Source organism: Gambusia affinis, linkage group LG06 (assembly GCF_019740435.1).
Source record: "Gambusia affinis linkage group LG06, SWU_Gaff_1.0, whole genome shotgun sequence".
In the NCBI taxonomy this organism is placed as follows: domain Eukaryota; kingdom Metazoa; phylum Chordata; class Actinopteri; order Cyprinodontiformes; family Poeciliidae; genus Gambusia; species Gambusia affinis.
In genome coordinates, this window is record NC_057873.1 from 25933468 (window position 1) to 25953770 (window position 20303).

At 37.8% G+C, this 20303-nt stretch overlaps 1 protein-coding gene across 13 annotated transcripts in view; it reads left to right on the forward strand.

The window, feature by feature from the left end:
* Nucleotides 1-20303, forward strand: part of ncam1b (neural cell adhesion molecule 1b) — a 108482-nt gene that overhangs the window by 83744 nt on the left and 4435 nt on the right. For 5 of the 13 annotated variants that reach the window (XM_044119195.1, XM_044119186.1, XM_044119188.1 and 2 more), the window contains 10 exons: nt 973-1160; nt 1510-1606; nt 4925-5095; nt 7976-8107; nt 11071-11103; nt 12251-12253; nt 13218-13342; nt 13601-13781; nt 18659-18857; nt 19488-19604. In XM_044119195.1, the coding sequence (XP_043975130.1) occupies nt 973-1160; nt 1510-1606; nt 4925-5095; nt 7976-8107; nt 11071-11103; nt 12251-12253; nt 13218-13342; nt 13601-13781; nt 18659-18857; nt 19488-19604 (1246 nt within the window). Of the gene's footprint in view, nt 1-972; nt 1161-1509; nt 1607-4924; nt 5096-7975; nt 8108-11070; nt 11104-12250; nt 12254-13217; nt 13343-13600; nt 13782-15831; nt 18074-18658; nt 18858-19487; nt 19605-20303 lie in introns of those variants that run through there. The other 8 variants (XM_044119190.1, XM_044119192.1, XM_044119197.1 and 5 more) reach the window with 4 other exon arrangements.

Here is a 20303-nt window from a genome sequence, read left to right on the forward strand (position 1 = left end):
CAGTGACCCATTTTTAGCTCGTGATTAACATCTTCCAGTTCCATCTTGTCGTTTGTTGTAACCTCAGGGTGAGTCAAGTTCAAATACTCAAGTGCAAATCATCTGGGATGTGTGATTTGCAGGATCCCATCTCCACTGCTGCTCAAACAGAGCAGGGCAGAGCTGTGTGTGCATGCGGTTTACTGTGCTTGTTACAATCTGATTAACTTCTACACCCTACTTATTTCCTCAACAAGTTAAGCTATCTACTCCAGACCATAGGCAGATTAAAACAACGTCATATTGTGCGTTATCGTTTGTTTTTCTCTATGCTGTATGGATTGCAAGCAAGCAAATAACACTGACCCACACGGCCTGAACTTTTTGTCGCATGCGTGTCTGGCTCAGGCCATAAACCTAAACTATATTCCTTAGTAAGTTCCACCTCAACTGCAACATTTTGTAGCTATCTGCAAGTTTCAAGGTGAACACAGAGTCTATTTAAATAAACTTTAGTTCTTGGTGAATTCTTGTGTTCTAGCAGCTTCCAGTTTTTGATGGACCTAAATCTGAGGAGTTCCTGTTACTTTGAACATCCTGACCCTACACCTTTCATCTAAAAGGTGACAGGTTGGGTCAGATGGGTGATACTTTGTCTTAACTTGGTGTTGCAAAAAGACTAGGATCCCAAATACTTATAAAAACTGAAACTAGAATGGATAAAAGAAGCCGAGGGTCACACCCCAACTTTAACCTTGTGAAATCTTTTGGACTATACTTGAATGGTGCCTCTCTGCAGCAAACAAACCAACTAATTTAAATAAATTCTGCTCAGAAATGTGGTGAAATATAAATATTCACACTACAAAATTAAATAAATCATTAAAAGCCCCATAATGAATGTGTATGAACTTCTAAGCAGACCTATGCAAAAGTTAAAGAATATTTTCAGCTGTTTGAAAGAGTTCCCTGAATCTTATTCTTAACTCCTAGATACACCCAAGATTCATGGAACAGTTGCCGTTTACACCTGGGAGGGAAACCCGGTCAACATCAGCTGTGAGGTCAAGGCTTTTCCCACAGATGTGTCAATTGTTTGGCTCAGAGATGGACTGCAGCTTCCAAACTCAAACACCACCAACATCAAAATCTTCAGAACTCCTTTATCCAGCTACCTACAGGTACTGACTCTAAAGTACACTTTGTAACGTAAACATACATAATGTATGCGCAAAGTTTTTTCCATGTCCACAGTCACATCCTAGACCCCCCCATCACCTTGTGTCATCAAGATTTCATGAGCATAGACTAAGAAGTGAGGGGGGGGTTTCTTCTAGCTTCATTGTGGGGGGGAAAGAAAATCCATGAATAATTCAGCAGCATGAAGGCTCACAGCAACACATGAAAATAGGCTACTCTGATGGACCAACACAAAGGTCACCTTCATGGTGTTTGACACAGAAGTTTGTTCATCTGTTTAGCCATGCTTCCCTTCATATGATCACTGCTCTATTTTCTTCTCCCCTCCAGATTACACCAGAGTCTGAAAATGATTTTGGGAGCTATAACTGCACCGCCTCAAATGAGATGGGCACCGAGTCCAAGGAGTTCCTGCTCATTCAGGCCGGTCAGTGATGAGGCTGTGGTTTAAATCTCATTCTTATTTACAGCATTTGGCCTCAACATGTAATTATATTAGAAATACAACTCAGCAGAGTATGTTGAATATTTCAGTAATAGATGTTAAATATTTACATGGTGCCCGCGCAGCCGTAAAATGTCTTAAAAAGTCTTAAGTGTGTGTGTGTGCGTGTGTGTGTGTGTGTAAAATTAAGACCTTAAAATGTCTTAAATTCATTAAAACTGTAAGTTGGTCGGAAACATCTTCATCGAGTTCTTTGACTCGAGGAGGTTGAGGCTACTGCTAACTAGCTCGCAAGGTAGTGTTTTTGCCTCCATCAAATGTATTAGATGTATTACTGGATGATGTTCGTTTTTGCAACTGGCTGATTTCTACTGCCAACCAATACGAGTTAAGGTGATAAAACAAAACTGGCACTATGGGAATTAAAGCTGTAGAGAGCAAAATCTGCAGTGAGAAGCACAAAGCTGAGTGCTTAGGTTTTGTTAAGTCTTACATTTGACTTCCTGAAACGTGCAGAAACGATTCAATGCCACTGTAGCAGAAGTAAACTGAAGGACAGATTCACACTATCCCTTTTAATCAAGCTAGTTAGCCTACAAACCTAGATCTTGGACTGGTTGCTATAAACTCTGTTGCGGTTTCAATGCATATGTGAACGCTAAGCAGACCGGAGACCACTCCAAAAGCATGAAGCAGCCTATAGCACAAGGCATCCTGTGTAAATGCAACCAAAACAAATCTCCAATGGCTTGTGGTCTTTCACCAAAGAAAGAGAAATCCTACAGCCGCTAAAATTTGACGGCACTTCAGTTTTGTCTGCATTTCATGAAGAAGGAAGTTCCACTCAATGTGCTCTTCAGATGTTTTTGTGCTGTTTCTTTCAGTGGCCTCCAGAGGCCAGAGGGTGAACAGGTTTTTCATAGGGTTTGGTTGGTTTGACACAATGCAGTGTGAAAACAAACCGAACCAGCTGAAAATATGACAAATGTTGCAATTTTGGTCCAAAATCAAACAGTCTACCAGGTGTGAAAAAACAACCTAAAACACAGAGTAGCGCTTTAAATGTTGTCTTGCTCTGGGCTGTAAAACAGATTTTACACTCCTTTTTAAAATGTATTTGGCAGTAACAGCCAGCAAGCGATTACACAAAGCAGCAGTGTTTGTTTAGATAGAAGATAAATTTAGATAAAAAGACATCAGCTCAACTATCAGTAACGGTTATCTGTGTCTTGTATCAAAGCCCTGGGTGCAGTGTAAAATAAAGCTTCTCTGTGTTTTTACTTTGCATCTGCATAATTCAACTGAATGCTTTGTTGAGAAAAGTGCAAGTTAATAATGTTACACCTTCATATGGATGCATCCATCTTCATAAGACGAGAGGAAAACAGAAAATGCAGGTTTTAAGCCACCATCTGAAGTGACTGGAGACAAAAAAAAAGCAGCATTTTTCACTTCAGGCAGAAACCTGTGCAACCACAGTAATTACAGTATTCCTTTTTACTTCCCAGATCAAAGTGATGCAGGACAGACTGGAGCTCGCTTTAGAGTGTAGGAATCCCACAAAGCCACCAGAACTCGGATATTACTGTTTCAATTAGTTAAACATTTTTAATAATGTAATTTTCCCCAAAATAGATCAAGAAGTGGGTGGCGAACAATGCTTTTTTTTTATACTGGTAAATTTAACAAAGGATGATTGAAAAGTCAGAATGCATTTTCAGCTCCTCCTGCACCTCACAGCCTAGATGGCTTTTTTATAGGAAGGGTAAATTAAATCTTTATTTTACTAGTACCAGTATATTCCGGAACACTTACTGTTCATAGTTTAAATGTATTCATATTTCTGAAATACAGAATTGTCTGTGAGCTAAAAGGTTTAAGTCCATATACAATTTTAGTTTAAGCTCCTTCAATGGTTTTTAGGTTGGTTTCATGCTTTCTTATTTTTATTTTTTTAGTTTTGCTTTTATATTTTACATCAAAAGACATGTTTTCATTTTGCTCTCCTGATCTTCTTTCTCCAGGAACTTATTTTTCTAGAGTTCTAGCCTTTCCTTGACTGTGTGTGTTTTTACACTGCCGTGTTGTACTGTGCTCTTTATGTAAATTAATCCTGCTTATCAGTCCTATAGCAGTGTTGATGCTTCCAACAGATAAATAATAAATCTATGAGGTGCACTATGACCACTATTGCTCAACCCTCCCTGCAAATGAGTTTTATTTTGTAAATGCTAGCAGCTGTTTATGATTTTAAAAAAACAATTAAAATTTTGATTTAGTGCATATTAATCAACATGTCTAGATTAAAGAGTCATTACAGATTTAGCCATTTGTAATCCAATGGCAGATTTAGGGTGTAAAGAAAAAAAAGACACACAGATACAAACACAAAATATAATTCATTAAAATCTTTTAAAGGTGGTGGGGCCAGCCCATGAAGCAATTTGTATACAAATATGTCATCTGAATAGATTATCATATTATCCCAATTAAGAAATTTATGCTTACTTACTATTTTTACAATGATAATATGGATTTATTTATTAATTTTAATCCAGAGTTTTCAAAATCTACTGGCTTCAAAGTGGTCCTGCTGGCCTGGGACCAGCTCATCAAGCTACGTGGCATATGAAATAAAATTGTGATGCTACTAAGTTTGAAAGTTTTTTTTTGTCGGGTTATTTCTAATGTGTCTAAACTTTTTTAAAAATTTAACTTAATTTGAGCTTTTCATTTTTTAAAAACAACTTTTCAATGAAAGTTGTGCATCCTTCATCATGCCTGGTGTATTTAAACTAAAGCTTCTGTATTGGTGTTGATGTTTGCTCAGCAACATTAATTTTTGGAGCCAACTTTCTGCTTATTATCTAACTTTGAAAATAACATGCTGACTGACTAAATTTACTTTTAGCCACTGACAAAGTGGCACCATTACTGATGACAGTTCCTCTGCTGCCTGTTTGTTTTTTGCATATAAAATTACTGTCATCTGCATGTGGCAGAACATTAACCTGAATTCAAGTCCTGGAAGTCGATTTGTGCACAAGTAGGCAAAAGGAGCAAATCTTCAGGAATCAAAGAATGCTTTTTAAATTTAGCTGTACTTAATGAACATGCAGTGTTTGCATTAAGATCCATAGCTTTAAACCTATAAATCTTTAATTAATTAACTACTTTGTATTTTGAGGTGCGTGAAATAGTTCAATTCCTCACTGTAAAAGGAACAAGCGGTCATAAGAATCTTTTTTGTGAAATTTTAAAGTGTCTGCAGTTGAACTATTTTTTTTTTTTATCTCACAGAGGTTCCGTCATCGTTGGTCATTGACGAAGTGAGGCCTTTCTCCACCACTGCTCTGATCCAGTTTAGAGAGCCTGAATCTACTGGAGGCGTTCCCATTCTCAAGTACAGAGCTGAGTGGAGGATGCAGGGCAGGAGCATCTGGACGCAGAAAGTCTATGAGGTCCAAGACGGTAAACGCACATATAAAAACTAAACTGCTGGTATTAGTTGTGCAACGTTCACTTAAACGTTCAACAAAACATTCAGTTATTTTTCAATGAATGTTAGATAAAAACTTACTTTTTTTTTTATTTTGGTTGGAATTGATATAAAATGTCAGAAATCAGTCTAAATGTAAAAATCAATATTCATACATTGCTTTGTATGTAAACGCTAGATAAATTTTAATAATGTAGGAAAATTTTAGTTTCCTACATTTCCTACATGCCAGCATTCATTTATCATCGGTTTGTATTGGAGGAACATATCTAAGGCTACATTTCACACGTTTCCCTTTAAACATCCAAAAATCTCCCTGTCTAGTATTTTCACAGAAATGTGGGTAAAAAGTTAAAGAATATAGAAAATATATTCCAATATCAGGACAGATATACAGGTCCTTCTCAAAATATTAGCATATTGTGATAAAGTTCATTATTTTCCATAATGTAATGATAAAAATTGAACATTCATATATTTTAGATTCATTGCACACTAACTGAAATATTTCAGGTCTTTTATTGTCTTAATAACGAGGATTTTGGCATACAGCTCATGAAAACCCAAAATTCCTATCTCACAAAATTAGCATATTTCATCCGACCAATAAAAGAAAAGTGTTTTTAATACAAAAAAAGTCAATCTTCAAATAATTATGTACAATTATGCCCTCAATACTTGGTCGGGAATCCTTTTGCAGAAATGACTGCTTCAATGCGGCGTGACATGGAGGCAACCAGCCTGTGGCTCTGCTGAGGTGTTATGGAGGCCCAGGATGCTTCGATAGCTGCCTTTAGCTCATCCAGAGTGTTGGGTCTTGTGTCTCTCAACTTTCTCTTCACAATATCCCACAGATTCTCTATGGGGTTCAGGTCAGGAGAGTTGGCAGGCCAATTGAGCACAGTCAGTAAACCATTTACCAGTGGTTTTAGCACTGTAAGCTGGTGCCAGGTTGTGCTGAAAAATTAAATCTTCATCTCCATAAAGCTTTTCAGCAGATGGAAGCATGAAGTGCTCCAATATCTCCTGATAGCTAGCTGCATTGACCCTGCCCTTGATAAAACACAGTGGACCAACACCAGCAGCTGACATGGCACCCCAGACCATCACTGACTGTGGGTACTTGACACTGGACTTCTGGCATTTTGGCATTTCCTCCTCCCCAGTCTTCCTCCAGACTCTGGCACCTTGATTTCCGAATGACATGCAAAATTTGCTTTCATCCGAAAAAAATACTTTGGACCACTGACAACAGTCCAGTGCTGCTTCTCTGTAGCCCAGGTCAGGCGCCTCTGCCGCTGTTTCTGGTTCAAAAGTGTCTTGACCTGAGGAATGTGGCCCCTGTAGCCCATTTCCTGCACACGCCTGTGCACGGTGGCTCTGGATGCTTCTACTCCAGACTCAGTCCACTGCTTCCACAGGTCCCCCAAGGTCTGGAATCGGCCCTTCTCCACAATCTTCCTCAGGGTCTGGTCATCTCTTCTCGTTGTGCAGAGTTTTCTGCCACACTTTTTCCTTCCCACTGAGGTGCCTTGATACAGCACTCTGGGAACAGCCTACTCGTTCAGAAATATCTTTCCTGTCATACCCTCTTGCTCAAGGGTGTCAATGATGGCCTTCTGGACAGCAGTCAGGTCGGCAGTCTTACCCATGATTGGGGGTTTTGAGTGATGAACCAGGCTGGGAGTTTTAAAGGCCTCAGGAATCTTTTGCAGGTGTTTAGAGTTAATTCGTTGATTCAGATGATTAGGTTCATAGCTCGTTTAGAGACCCTTTTCATGATATGCTAATTTTGTGAGATAGGAATTTTGGGTTTTCATGAGCTGTATGCCAAAATCCTCGTTATTAAGACAATAAAAGACCTGAAATATTTCAGTTAGTGTGCAACGAATCTAAAATATTTGAATGTTCAATTTTTATCATTGCATTATGGAAAATAATGAACTTTATCACAATATGCTAATATTTTGAGAAGGACCCGTATAAGGTGGTTCATCGTCCTTTTTCTCCCCCTTTTGAGTGCTTTAAGGCAGAAACATTTGTCCCTTTAAATACAAAATATGACACAAAATCTGAAGAATATCCAAACTGACGACCTTAGATTGTAGCTTTAGTTACTTAAATAGCTGAATAAATAAATACAGGTTGTGTAATGCTCAACTGCCACCAACTAAAAAACACTTACTTGGGCCAAAATTACCATTAATTAGAGTTAAAAATAAATATTTTAAATGAAACGAATTCAAATAAGACTGTAAATAGGTTTAGCACATGAAACTGGCATAAGTTCACTTCTTTATTTATATGTTTACAAGGAATAAAATACACACATTTTCAAATATTGGTCAGTGATTATGTATATACTTAAATATATCTAAAACATCTATAATTATTTCTGTATAGTTTTAAATTATTTTAATTTATGGTATTATAAAACAGTATACATTTATATGAAAAAATGTAATTATTCCTTACAACTGTAATTTTCTCTTGTGCAAGTGTTTTTTTAGACAATTGTAATTAGAGTTAGTAATTAATTATTAAACAAATTGTTTCTTTGTTGGATCATGGCACACTTGGCCATCAATGGAAACTGTGACGTTGACAAAATAATTGAACACGGCTGCTGTTCTCGTCTTCCTGTCTGCCGAGTTTTGGTACATCTCTAAATGGATTAATCAGTTGTCTAAACATTGTTTGGGCGAAATGAGAATCCAGCTAATCAGCGTTTGCGTGTTCGCCGATTAATTATGCATGCATTGTTGGAACGGGAGGGAATTCGTTTATTGTTCTGCTCATCAAAACGATCAAGGTGCTTCTCAACAGAAACTGTGCCGTCTCTGATATTGTAGCAGACTTCGTCAACGAGGTGACGATAACGGGCCTGAAACCGGAGAGCCGCTACGAGGTGAAGCTGTCGGCCATTAATGGAAAGGGCGAAGGAGAGAGCAGCCCCACGGAGCTGTTCAAGACCGAGCCTGTCCGTAAGTGCACAGTTGACAGCGCAGTGTGAAGCTTTTATCCTCCTCTTCATTTCGTTCATCACAAACATATTACCTGCAGAGGATTTCTATAAACACATTATCGGCTGGTTGCCTGAGATGTTTGGACAGTTTCACAAAAACAGAGTGATTTCAGTCCTTTCTTCTGACCCATTTTGCTTCTCTACAGGGAGAATGTTTGAATTCATGAAGCAGTTATTTTAAAAGCCATCTAAAGATATTTTTTACACATGCCCATTTTATTACAAAGTACAGTTGGTTACAGATGTAATTTTTACAGCACTCATGTTAATTATGTTGTAATTTACTGAAATAAATACAAGGTTTACTTTCATTCTCCCTAATTGCATTGAGAAATTACAGCAGCATGATATGGATAAGATTGAGTCTTTTGCCATCAAAACGGCTCTTACTAATCAGGGCAAAGTGTACTAAAGTCAAACATTATGTTTTAGTATCTCAGTTCAAAATGTCAAACTCCTAATTTATAGAATTATCACACACAGTAATATATTTCACATGTGTATTTGTAGTCATTTGATTGACTACAAATGCAACCATTGGCTCTATGGGCCTTCCACAATGGCTCTCAATAACTTTGGCTGAAAATTAAATGGTGGGTCTTTAAAAATAAACTAGTAGATTTTTACCTAAAATTATAAGTTGTGTGACATTTGTGGCTCTAAATAAGTGTTATTTGGCTGGCCTGAGAGGAATAATGGCTCTTTAGGATGAAAGGTCACAGACTCCTGGGAGAGAGCAATAAAAAAAGTGTTTTTTAATTCTGACTATTTTTTAGCCGACATATTAATGAGAAATACTGCTAATTTCATGCTTGTCCAGCAGTCAGTCAACAACACCCTCCAAAGAAAAGATGAGCTACAAACGCTCCTTGTTAAAGAAGCTGGCCTGCCAACACTACCGAAAGTACCAGTACCAATATTCCCTTTGGGAACCTCTGAAGTATTTGCCAAGAAGAAAATCAGAGACACCACAACAGTCAACAGATAAAACAATGAGAGCAGCTTGGGCTTCTTTAGCACCTCAGATGTCCCATAGGCTGATCCGCTCCAGCTTGCTTTGACGTAATCATGCAAAAAGTGCCCTGACTGCATATCAAATGCACCCATTGGACTGTACATGCACAAACTTAAAGGGGCAGTACTGCGTTTTTTTACTGTGCACATAGTGTCATTTTATAGCACAAATCAAGTAACTATTTTAACTAGGGCTGTAGCGATACACTAATCTCACATAATGCAATATTCTGAACACAATACAACATATATCTTGATATTCAGCAAACGGTACGATTCCATACATTTTTAAGATTTTCTGAAAGGTTTTAGAGGGACAGAGTGTTTTTGGTGACATTTTGTGACTATTCCATAGATTTGGATTAAATTCATTGAACTGATGGCATAATACTGGTTTAATAAATGTTTTCATTATATATTTGTTATAGATTTGCTTTGTTTAAGTGTTCATTGTGTGACTTTGTGTATTTAGTTATGCAGAAAAGGAATCTTTTTTGTCTTATTCATTCTTATTAGATAATGTAATTTATTGCATTTCATTATTTAATTAATTGTAACTGGTTGCTTCGTTGCATGTCATTTTTACTGTACACTGGCAAGTTGTAACACGAAGAATTTGAATAGGATTTAATGCATCGATACTCGCAGCTACATATCAAATTGAACTTAAAAGAGACTTTTCTTCATAATTTAAAGCTTTGAAATTGGGCCTCTGTCGCTTTAAAACCTTTCTGAAACCTCTACCTTCAAGAAGTCATCGCAACACCACTCCTCTATTAACCGGTTAACAACATTTTTACCAGCGTTGCTCTGAGAAGTAGCTGATATGATGAACTCAGCTGATGCACAGTTCCACCAGGGGTTTGCTAATTGCTGCTGGCTAGTCTGAAGGAGCTGAATGGAGGAGTAGAGGTAGAGGGTTACTCTCTGAGGTGGAACTGCAGCTGGAAGGCGTTTTGCACAGCTAAGTGGTTGTCAAGGGTGATTAAAGGATTTCTCAAACATGCATGAAGAGAAAAAAATGTTGTAATTTATGTAATACTCAAAAAAGTCGATTTTACATAATACTGCCCCTTAAGGGAATAAACACTTATTTATAATTAGTTTTCTGATAAACTGTGTTCAGTAATTATTTGTCATAATCATCAAAATAAAGAGAAATAAAAAAAATCTTGATAAAGATTCTTTAAAACTAATACAATGTGTAATAAATGCTTGATATGAGTTTCACTTTATGAATTGAAGTGGATGCTGTAGGGGCTGCGACTAGTCCTCAAAAATGGTTTGAAATGGAAAAAATATGAAAAGTAATCCAGTGCTATTGTATTTTTTCAACTCAAATTTGCATTGTGTAATCAGTAAACCACTTATCTGATCACTATCTTTTCATAATGCACCGAATCCTGATCTCATGGTTTAGTATTTAGTGCCCTCTGTTGGTTGTCTGTTTATAAAGCAGAGCCTCTCATGATGACTTCATGTTTTCTCTTCACATTTCTATTTTTTAATGACTAATTTTTGTATCCATTGTGCATTTTCCTCTCTTGTCTCTCAGCCCCCATTAAGAAGAGTAAGTGATTCATCTGTTGTAGATATAGGTTTAGTTTTAGCACTAGTTAATGTTAATTGAAAAGCTTAAAGATGTAGCAATAAGGTGAAACACTTTTTCTTGTTTTAGCCTTAATTTCAGTCTTTGCAAATTTGAACCACTGTTTTAAAAAAAAAAAATAATAATTGTAACTCTTCTTAAAAGTAATCACTTTCTTTGTTTCATAAACAATAGCTGTTGCACAGCGCCAGAAATTAGACTTCTCAAATTCTTCATTCAAGAGATTTTTTTAATCGAGGTTCAGATGGTCATTTGTGTAGAAAACTGATTTTGATTGTTCTCTTGTCTTACGTCTCTAGACGACCTTTTTCATTTTTTCACAGACGGAACAGGTTTGTTCTGTAGCGGCGATAATAGAAACCCTTAGTGCTGTAGCCGTTTTCGTCTTACGGGATAACCCAATCACCCCCGCTGATTAGAAACTTTTCTAGTAACGTGAAAGCATCGCAAAACCTGATAAGTTCCTCCTGCATTCATGACCTCACATGCCCCGATTTTCACTGCAAACTCCTCTGTGAGCAGATTTTTTTAATTATTTCACTTTCATCCCATGAGTTTCAATCTGATACACACAAATATGAATAATAATGTAATTCTGGGTTTGGAGCTTGTAAAAAAAATAAAAATAATTGGCTTAGTGACACTGTGATGAATTAACAGGAAATCTCCGTATTTCAAAAGCCGTAAAATTTTTTGCCTCTGGTTTCAGCTACTTTGGGGATGAGTTTGGGGAACATTTGCATTTGGATTAAACCCATCAGCATTGATTAATCAGTCGCCTTCTGAAGGATTAATTCTGCCTAAATCAGGATGTAAAGTTGTTTGATGTCTCTTGCACTTCTCACATTGAGAAGCCAAACAGAGGAATTAAAGTGCCTTTTAACAGTGTGTTTATAGCTTTACTGTTATTTAGTCTCTTTTTAGTTTGTCCTTAGGGTTCACTTTAGTTTTTCTCTCCTCTACCCATGCCTCTGTTTTGTCCTTTGCGGGTTGCAGCAGAGACCCGCAAAGGTTTCCAGAACTTTTTTAGCATTTTGACATGTTACAAACACACATTTTGATGGACTTTACTGGAATTTTATGTGACAAATCAACACAAAGCAGCACATAATTCTAAAGGGAAGGAAAGATGAAGGGTTTCCCAACATATGCACAAATAAAAACACACAAAGAATTATTTATATTAGGCAGCTTTGAGTCTATGTATTGTGGAAACTACCTTTTGCTGCCACTGCAATTTTTTAGTCTTATTGCAACTAGCTTACTAATCCTTGATTTGATTCTTATTCTCTAATTTGATTTCATCAGTCATAAAATTCCCAAAAAATAAATCGAAGTGTGTGGTTACAATGTGAGAAATGTTGAAAAAGTGAAAGAGGTCTGAATTTGTCCTCTAATTATGTCTTTTTACTGTTTCAATCACTCATTTCATGTGCCTGTTTGACTTGCATGGTGCTGATGGTTCCTTCAACCGTGCAGAAGGTAACTTGCTGTTGAATTTCCTTGGACAAAGAAGATTCTTAACTTCAGCTGATGAATACGACAATTAAACACCACATTATGTGCTTCTGTGTACACATGTAATGCATTAATCAGTCATGTCAGCATCCTGAAGGGGAAAAAAAGAAATGAGGGAAAACCAGGGCTGGTCATGGCGCTGTAGAAGTATTGATAGTCTGCCACATGACGGATGTTGGCTGTTTATCAGTTGGATGTGTTACAGTAAATCAAGTGTGTAATGAAACTCGCTTGTTATAATTACAAAAGAATCATTGGTCGTTTCTTGCTACCATTTATTCCTGCCGACGTCCCTTAGCTCTGGTTTTCATTCAAAGACTTGTGTATTTTTACGTTTAATTTGCCTAATTGGCAATTAACGCTCTAAAAATCACCGCCTTGCAGTTAGATCTACTAACTTGACTGAATTGAGTTTTGGAGGCAATAAAATCACATCTCTAAAGACTGATCTATGCTGTTTAGTAGTATCAAGTTGTACAAAATTGTTTGGGTTGCAGTTATTCATTTTTTTTCCCCTAAATAACAACCAACTGGTGTAGTAATTAGGTTGTATCTTATGAAATGTAAGACGATAGGATTAGTTGCGTACTGCAGCTTTAAGGAAGTGAATATTTCATCCCAGCTGGTCCCTTAGCATTCTTCATGGCAGCTGAATCTCACTCAGCAACAGCAGCTCAGATGAATCAAGTGAGCATGTGGTTGTTTGTCATTTGCCAATTAGTGCAACCTGACAGCATCTTGGGACAAGCCATTAATGGTCAACTGAATAAAGGAGGACCAGAGCAGGAAGAGTGGCTAGTTTTAAACTTTGAAATTAACAGTCAGCTAACAATCGCCCCCGACTTTGCTTACAATCAAACTTCATCCGATATGGCTCTGAATTATTGAGTTTTGAAATAATCTTCGTGTTGCTCTTGTGTACCTTTAGGAAATCCTAATCCTCCTAAGCTTGAAGGGTCAACGGAGCCTAAAGGCAACTCCCTCAAAGTCAGCTGGATTAAGCAGGATGATGGTGGATCTCCCATCCTGCATTATCTTATCCGCTATAAACCCGTGAGTTAACAATTCATTCATGTTGAGTGTAAAAAAAATACCCTCACTTTGGGCTCCAGTGTGCATCTCTGGGGAAAATACATTTCCAGCATAATTATGCTTTTAAGAAAATATCCGTCCACTCCACCTCTCTTACAGCATCTCCAAGTTAATATGCAATTCCGCTTTCTATTCCATCAACAGCTTTTCTCTTGTTCTTCTAACGTTTACGCTTTGCTGCCTTGAAAGCATGTTGTTTATGTCGATCTCTGTCCTCAGATCCAGACGTCACAGTGGAAGCCTGAGATCCGGATGCCCAGTGGCAGCGATTACGTCGTGCTGCGTGGATTGGACTGGGACACGGAGTACGACGTGTATGTGGTGGCCGAGAACCTGAAGGGGAAGTCTCCGCCCGCCACCATGTCCTTCAGAACATCTGCAGAGCCAGAGGCCTTCCCAGGTACGCCACATCTAATTGCTCTCAGTAAACCGGAGCGCAACAGGGTGAAACACGGGAGCCAAACTCACAGCTGAAAAATGAGTGTTGTGTTCTATTCTTTAATTTAATTCATATTAGTAAAGAGAAAAATAAAGCGTGCATCTTTACAGATTTTTGTTTTATCATTTTGTTTTTGTCGCACTTAAATGTCTCAGATCATCATTTAAATCTTAAAATCAGATAAGGATACAAAATCCAGAAATACAGATTTCTAATTATGTAATTCATCAAGGGAAAGAAAACTCTTCAAATTAATGCAAAGAAATATAATTTCTCGGCGGAATTGTTGTAATTTAGCTAATTGGAGTGTTTCAGAGTAGAGCTTAGATGTCCTGACCTGGAATTTGGACCAGAATTATCTGCTTGATGGTTGGGTCGGGCTCAGGCTTCTGTGGCGCGTTTAATAAACCTCTGATACATGCAGCTCAGAGAAAGCCAAATGAGCAAGCACAATATAAGGTGGTGGTAATCGACTTTAACCTGTTGAGGAAAAAGTAAGCAGACTTAATCAAGCGCAGCGCAGCACACTGCATGCGCATGCGGCTCTGCTCAAGCAGCGGCGCAGATAAGATCCTATCAACCACACATCCCAGATGATTTACACATGACTCACCATGTGGTTACAACAATTGACAAGATGGAGCTGGAAGACATTCAAATCTAAAAACAAAAGAAAACTAAAATCTTTAAAACACGTCAGGTTTAATCCAGGCTCTGAAATTAAAGTTAATTAGTCGGGCTAGATCCAATCTAAACTATTTTGGAGTATGAAAAATTTGCTTAATTTCTTGCCACATCGTCTTAATTGGATTTTACTCTGGCTTTGGCTGGACCACTCAGAGGACAGACCTGCTGGTTTCCTTTGGATCATTGTTCTGCTGCGTAACCCAAGCATCCTTTAGCCTAAAGCCACATCCTGATGGCCACACATTCATCAGGATTTCAGAATTCTATCAATTCCTGCAAATTGTCCAGACCCTGAAGCAGCCAAGCTGCCCCAGACGGCCATGCTACCACACAGAGCCAGGTTGGGCTGCATAACCTTCTCCTATTCTATTAATACATTAAATAAAGAGTTGAAAACAATTTATTTTTAAAGAGGGGGGAGGGGTTGGATGCGTCTTTGATACTGAAACTTGATGATCTGAAACCTTTAGGAGTGGCAGAAAATCAAAAACAAGAACTCTTTATGAGGTGAAATACTTTCTAATAGCTGGTATAAATGTCCAAGTTGGATAAAACAATTTTTTTTATTTGTTTTTGAAAACCGTGGCTGAATAAGCTTGAGTTTGTGTTTCACAGGAGGACGATTTCCTCCGATCCTGTTTTTCCCCCTTCACCTGTGTATAATTTTAACCAAGTAGATGAAATAGTTTTCCTCTGAGAGGAGTCTTTTGAATAACTCTTAATTAACATGTTCAGTGAGGTCCTAACTGCAGCCGAAGCAGCTTGTTACTAACGGTAGAAAACCCACACAGCCTGTCAAATTCCCTTTAAGTGCTAGACCCTGTCGAGCGTTTTGCTGAAGTATCGCAGCAGGCCATTATGTCTTCCTCTCACTTTTTTTCCTAATTTATTTCCCAAACTAAACCATTTTCCACTCACCGCCACTGAGTCACCCATCCAGTCAACACAGTGTGCTTTTTCCCCCTCCTTTTGTGATGTGCTTTTGCTTTGATGTGTTACTGCTTCTTTTTTTTTTTTCTCCCTCAAATGTGAAAAATCATTTTTCTTAATTTTTTTTTACCTTTGGTTTTCAGAGCTGAAACATTTTTTTTCACGCTCTCTCTCTCTCTTTCTCTGTTTTCCCCACCCTTCTCTTTTTTTCCTCCCCCCATTTATTGTGCTTTCATTTCCTCCTCTTATTTTTATTTTTTCTCTCTTTTCATCTCCACGCTCATTGTTCCTGCTCTCTCTCCTGATCCTGGATATTCGTGTGGTGGGCCCACGTGAACATTTTCGTCCCGACCTGTGTGCGTTTTGGTCTGGTTTGTGCTGTCTCGACCCACAGCCACTCAGGGCAGCTCATCTGTGACATACACTTTGGTATTACTCATCCCGCCCCTTGTCATTGCGCTTCTGCTGTCGTAGTTTATGTTTGGGATCTACATCGTAACAACGGAGGAGAGCCTGCCTTTTCTCTGGCCTGGCTTTCGTTTTTTCTGGACGCTTTTAGCCACTATAGCGGACTTTCTTCCTTGACAGATGCGCCTCTGTCATGGTGGCGAGAAGGCTGTTGTGTGTTTTCAGAACAGACCAGACAGACTCAATGAACCAAAGGCAGTGAATGACCTTGGCCTCCCACAGGTTCACTCTGCTCAGCATTAGCACAGCTAGCCATCAGCACTTGACAGAGAGGATTGCCAGTTTACAGTTCTGAACAGATGTGGAGTTATGGTAAAAGTTTTATTTTTTTGTTTTTTTTGCTTTTTAAACAAAACAAAACGTAGCACTTAGATTCGAGTGAGCGCCGAGTACTGAACCCGTCCGTTTACATAAACACTGTATTATATTGTGTTTCATACAGTTGAACTCTAGAGGTTTGGAACAATAACACTGACAATGCCATGGGGGGGAACTCAAATATTTTTATCGTTTATTTTGATAAACAAAATGTTTGCTGAAATATTAGAGAACATTTATTTTTGTGCAGATTAATAAGATTTTTTTTTCTCTTGTGCAAGTGTTTTTAATCTGATGTCCACAGAAGTTACATCATGTTTTCTTTATATATTTATATGTGGCAGGTGCTTCATTCAGCTGCAGTGCTGTGAAAAAGTAAACAGTTTTATCCATTTCGCCACATGTATATTTTCAGACAATAAGAGCTACCGATCCTCTTGGAAAAGTAACTGACCCATTCCTAAATCATAGATTAACTATGATTAAATTCATTTTATGGAGATTGCTGTGTTCAAATTCATTAACTTTATCCAGGCCCAACCTGTAGAATCCTGGAATAAACAGAACCTGGGCTGGACTTCTTCGCAGCACTGCATGTTTTCTAACTTGGCAAACATATTTACTTTGGGCATGGGTCTGTTTTAGGGAATTTTTGTATAAGACGAGGTTGTGCACTACAATAAATATTTCACAGGCAGCAAGTTTTTTATTTTATTTTATTTTTTTACAATTGATCATATGAACATCTTTTTTCAAACAGAAATCAGTGAAAAAATAATTCTGCCATGGAGAGCCTGTTAACTATTCGATAGAGATGGACCAATGTGAAAATTTGGGCCGATATAAATTATTGTAGATAACCTCCCAAAATCCTCCACTGCATCACCATCACATGTCCAAACAAATACCACATGACCAACACCCCACCAGAAACAAACAACAATATGACAATAAATAGTAGTTAATATTGGCCCGGTTTTATTTCAGACCGATATGCTAAAACATTCCTATACTGCTGCTAGTGCTGATATTTCATGCACTCTTACTCTTTGAGATTTGAGGTTGCTAAAATTACTGATCTGGATCAAGCAAAGCAAGCAAACGGCCGTTTAGACTTTTTGTACTGAATTAATCTTTCTCTGTTGTGCAGAATCAAAAATCTGTGAATCGCAGTGGTGAAACGTTACATAGGTGGAAATCTTAATTACTTTTAACAAATCAGAGAAAATTATTCATCGAAAAAAGAAAGAAAGCCCTCGTCGTACCTCTTCTATGGTTTGAAGCCCTTATTATGGCAGAAATTGCCAGAGTTCATTTTGATCTGTATGGAATATAAAGTGAAACAGCTCAGCTCCTCCCCTGCATGTTGTTGTGCAGTGTCAATAAAATGAGTTTAAAGAAAGCATTTGGAAAAAACTAGTCATGTGGGAATTTAACTATCGCCACACATTCATGTTATGAATTTTCAAATTGAATTTGGGATGTCTGTTAAGCAGCTAACAGTTTATAACGATGTTCTGCACAATAAACGTATATCGCTACATTTATGAGGCACTTATTCTATACCTATATTTAAATCTGTGCATCACAACAAAAACACAAATATCATAGATAACATAAGTGTAATCAATTGTGTATTATTTCAGGAGTAATAGTAATAATTGCTTCTGTTCTGTTTTACATATGTGATTATACCTAGATATCTTTTTCTTTCAAAACCATGCGACAAATGTTTACTGAAATTTGTCGTATGAAAATTGCATACCGACCCATGCCTAATTTAGCCAATAATCCGCATAGTCAAAATTTAATTCATGCAATAAACATTAAGTCATCTGCAAAACAAAAAACGATTGCACATATTCAGAATAACATGTTTGTGTATGTGAGAAAGCAGAACACTATGTTCTGCAGGGTGTTAGTTGCTTTAAATGTCAGAAGTCATAATGTTATGGGAGATTGATGTACATATTAAAATATTGCATAAGAAGTCCGTAACAACTAAAGATAGTTTTAGATGAAGAGTAAAGATTCAGCAGGTTTTTCCTTTTTGGAAATGAAAATGTTGACCCGCATGTAACCAACAACACTGTAAACTTTGGTTTGCTTGTTTTTCTAATACCAAATAAATTGCTTGAAAAAAAAAAAATCTGTACATAATTTTGTCCCCTTAAATTAGATCTTTTCATGTGAAATCCACATTTCATCATGATTAACATTAGAGGCATATTTAAACAAGTCACACACTGCTGACTCATGTTCAAAATCAATTCAAGGCAACGTGTCGGTAACCACTCCTCAGCAGGTACGTTCTTTATTTTCATACAAGTATTTGAAGCTCGTGTAGCTTTGAAGCACTTTAATTTGGTGGTTTATGTTGCTGTGCATCTCGCTCCAGTTTCTCACTGCTCTGCATTGTGTCTCTTGTCTGGCAGATCTGGGTGAAGAGGGCCCGTTGTTCATGAACATCATACTCTGGGCAGGAGTCCTTGTTGTAGTATTTATACTCCTGCTGCTAGCAGTGGATGTCACTTGTTACTTTGTCAACAAATGTGGCCTTATCATGTGCCTGTGTGGAAAATTGGGCACGGGGACGAAAGGGCACGTGTTGGAAGAGGGCAAAGCTGCTTTCGTGTGAGTATGAAAGATCACATTTCAGTTCGTTTCGCATTTTTTTTTCAGGTACTGTCTTTATATTTTTAACAAAGTTCACACTGATAAGTTGTAAAATTGTACTTAATTCATGTACATTTAAGAAGCAATTTAATTATGTATTTATATTTTACACTTGAAAGAGTCTGATTAGTAATGGGTGACTTCCTGTTGACCTGGTGTAAGTATATATATGACACAAATGCCCTTTTCTATTACATTTAGCATTAAATCGATTTGTTCTACAAGGCCTTTCCGAAATAAAAAATTAAAGTTCAAACACTGTAAAATCACAACGTTAAGCTGCTAATATACCCACATGCTACCTTAACTAGCTTCCGTTTTTGCGTCCATCAGGCACGAGTACAACAGAAGTGAACCACCTACATACAAAATGCTTTAAACAAAGCAAAACATACACATGCCTCTTGTGTCGTGAAAATCAATCTACTCATCAACACTACTGACTCACCCAGTATATGCAATGACAGAATTGGAAAGACTAGATTCACAGCTCTCATTGCATCTTCCCACAATAAGCCAGTGAAATAAAATGTTGGTCAGCACATCATGGGCTGCCATTGTAATAACGCCGCTCTGTCGATCTTATAGGAAAGACGAGTCCAAAGAGCCCATAGTGGAAGTCAGAACAGAGGATGAGTGCACAGCCAATCACAACGCAGCCGGACCCATAGAGCCCAATGAAACTACACCTCTCACAAAGCCAGAGTGAGTAAATAACAGACAAATAGCACTCAGCAACTTTTACGCAAAGGTTTTCTTAACTGTCTGACATTGCACTCCACTTTAAAGAATCGTCTTATTTAACAAGACTTAATTCGCCTTTTCAATCTGTGGAAAAGTTCAGTTCATTCTTGAGTGGAGTCCACTGGATTGTGTTGCTTTTCCTTTCCTCCTCCCGGTCAAAGGGGATTACCGTACTTTGTGTTTTTTCTCCAGCTCTGGAGATTTTCTGTCTCATTATGTGAAGGTTGAAGCAATACCAGTAAAAGACACAAACAGGCTTTGTTTTCTCCCCCCAGTGTGGTCAATTCATAAAGCCATTTGACAGCCTCAGCCAGCCATCTCATACCAGAAGTATGGAAGAAAAAGCAAAAAACTGTAGAAAAATGCAGAACGTGATTGTCACTGGTACTGTTTAACCCTTAAAGGTGGTTCAGTGTGGTGCTGTAGTTCACCTTAGGAAGATTGGTGCCTTTTAAGTACATTAGTTGAGTAGTCAGTGTACTCCATGTTGGTGTGTGTATGGGATGTATCCTTTAATGTTCACTCACAGCATGATGCCTCTTTTTTCTTTTCCGTTTCTTGCTAAGCTTAATAGTTGATGTTTTTCAGTTGCTTTTGTCTCTGTGTGACTTTCTGAAGCCAACTAATCCCTCTGCATGCTCTCGTTCGGGTCACCCCTCC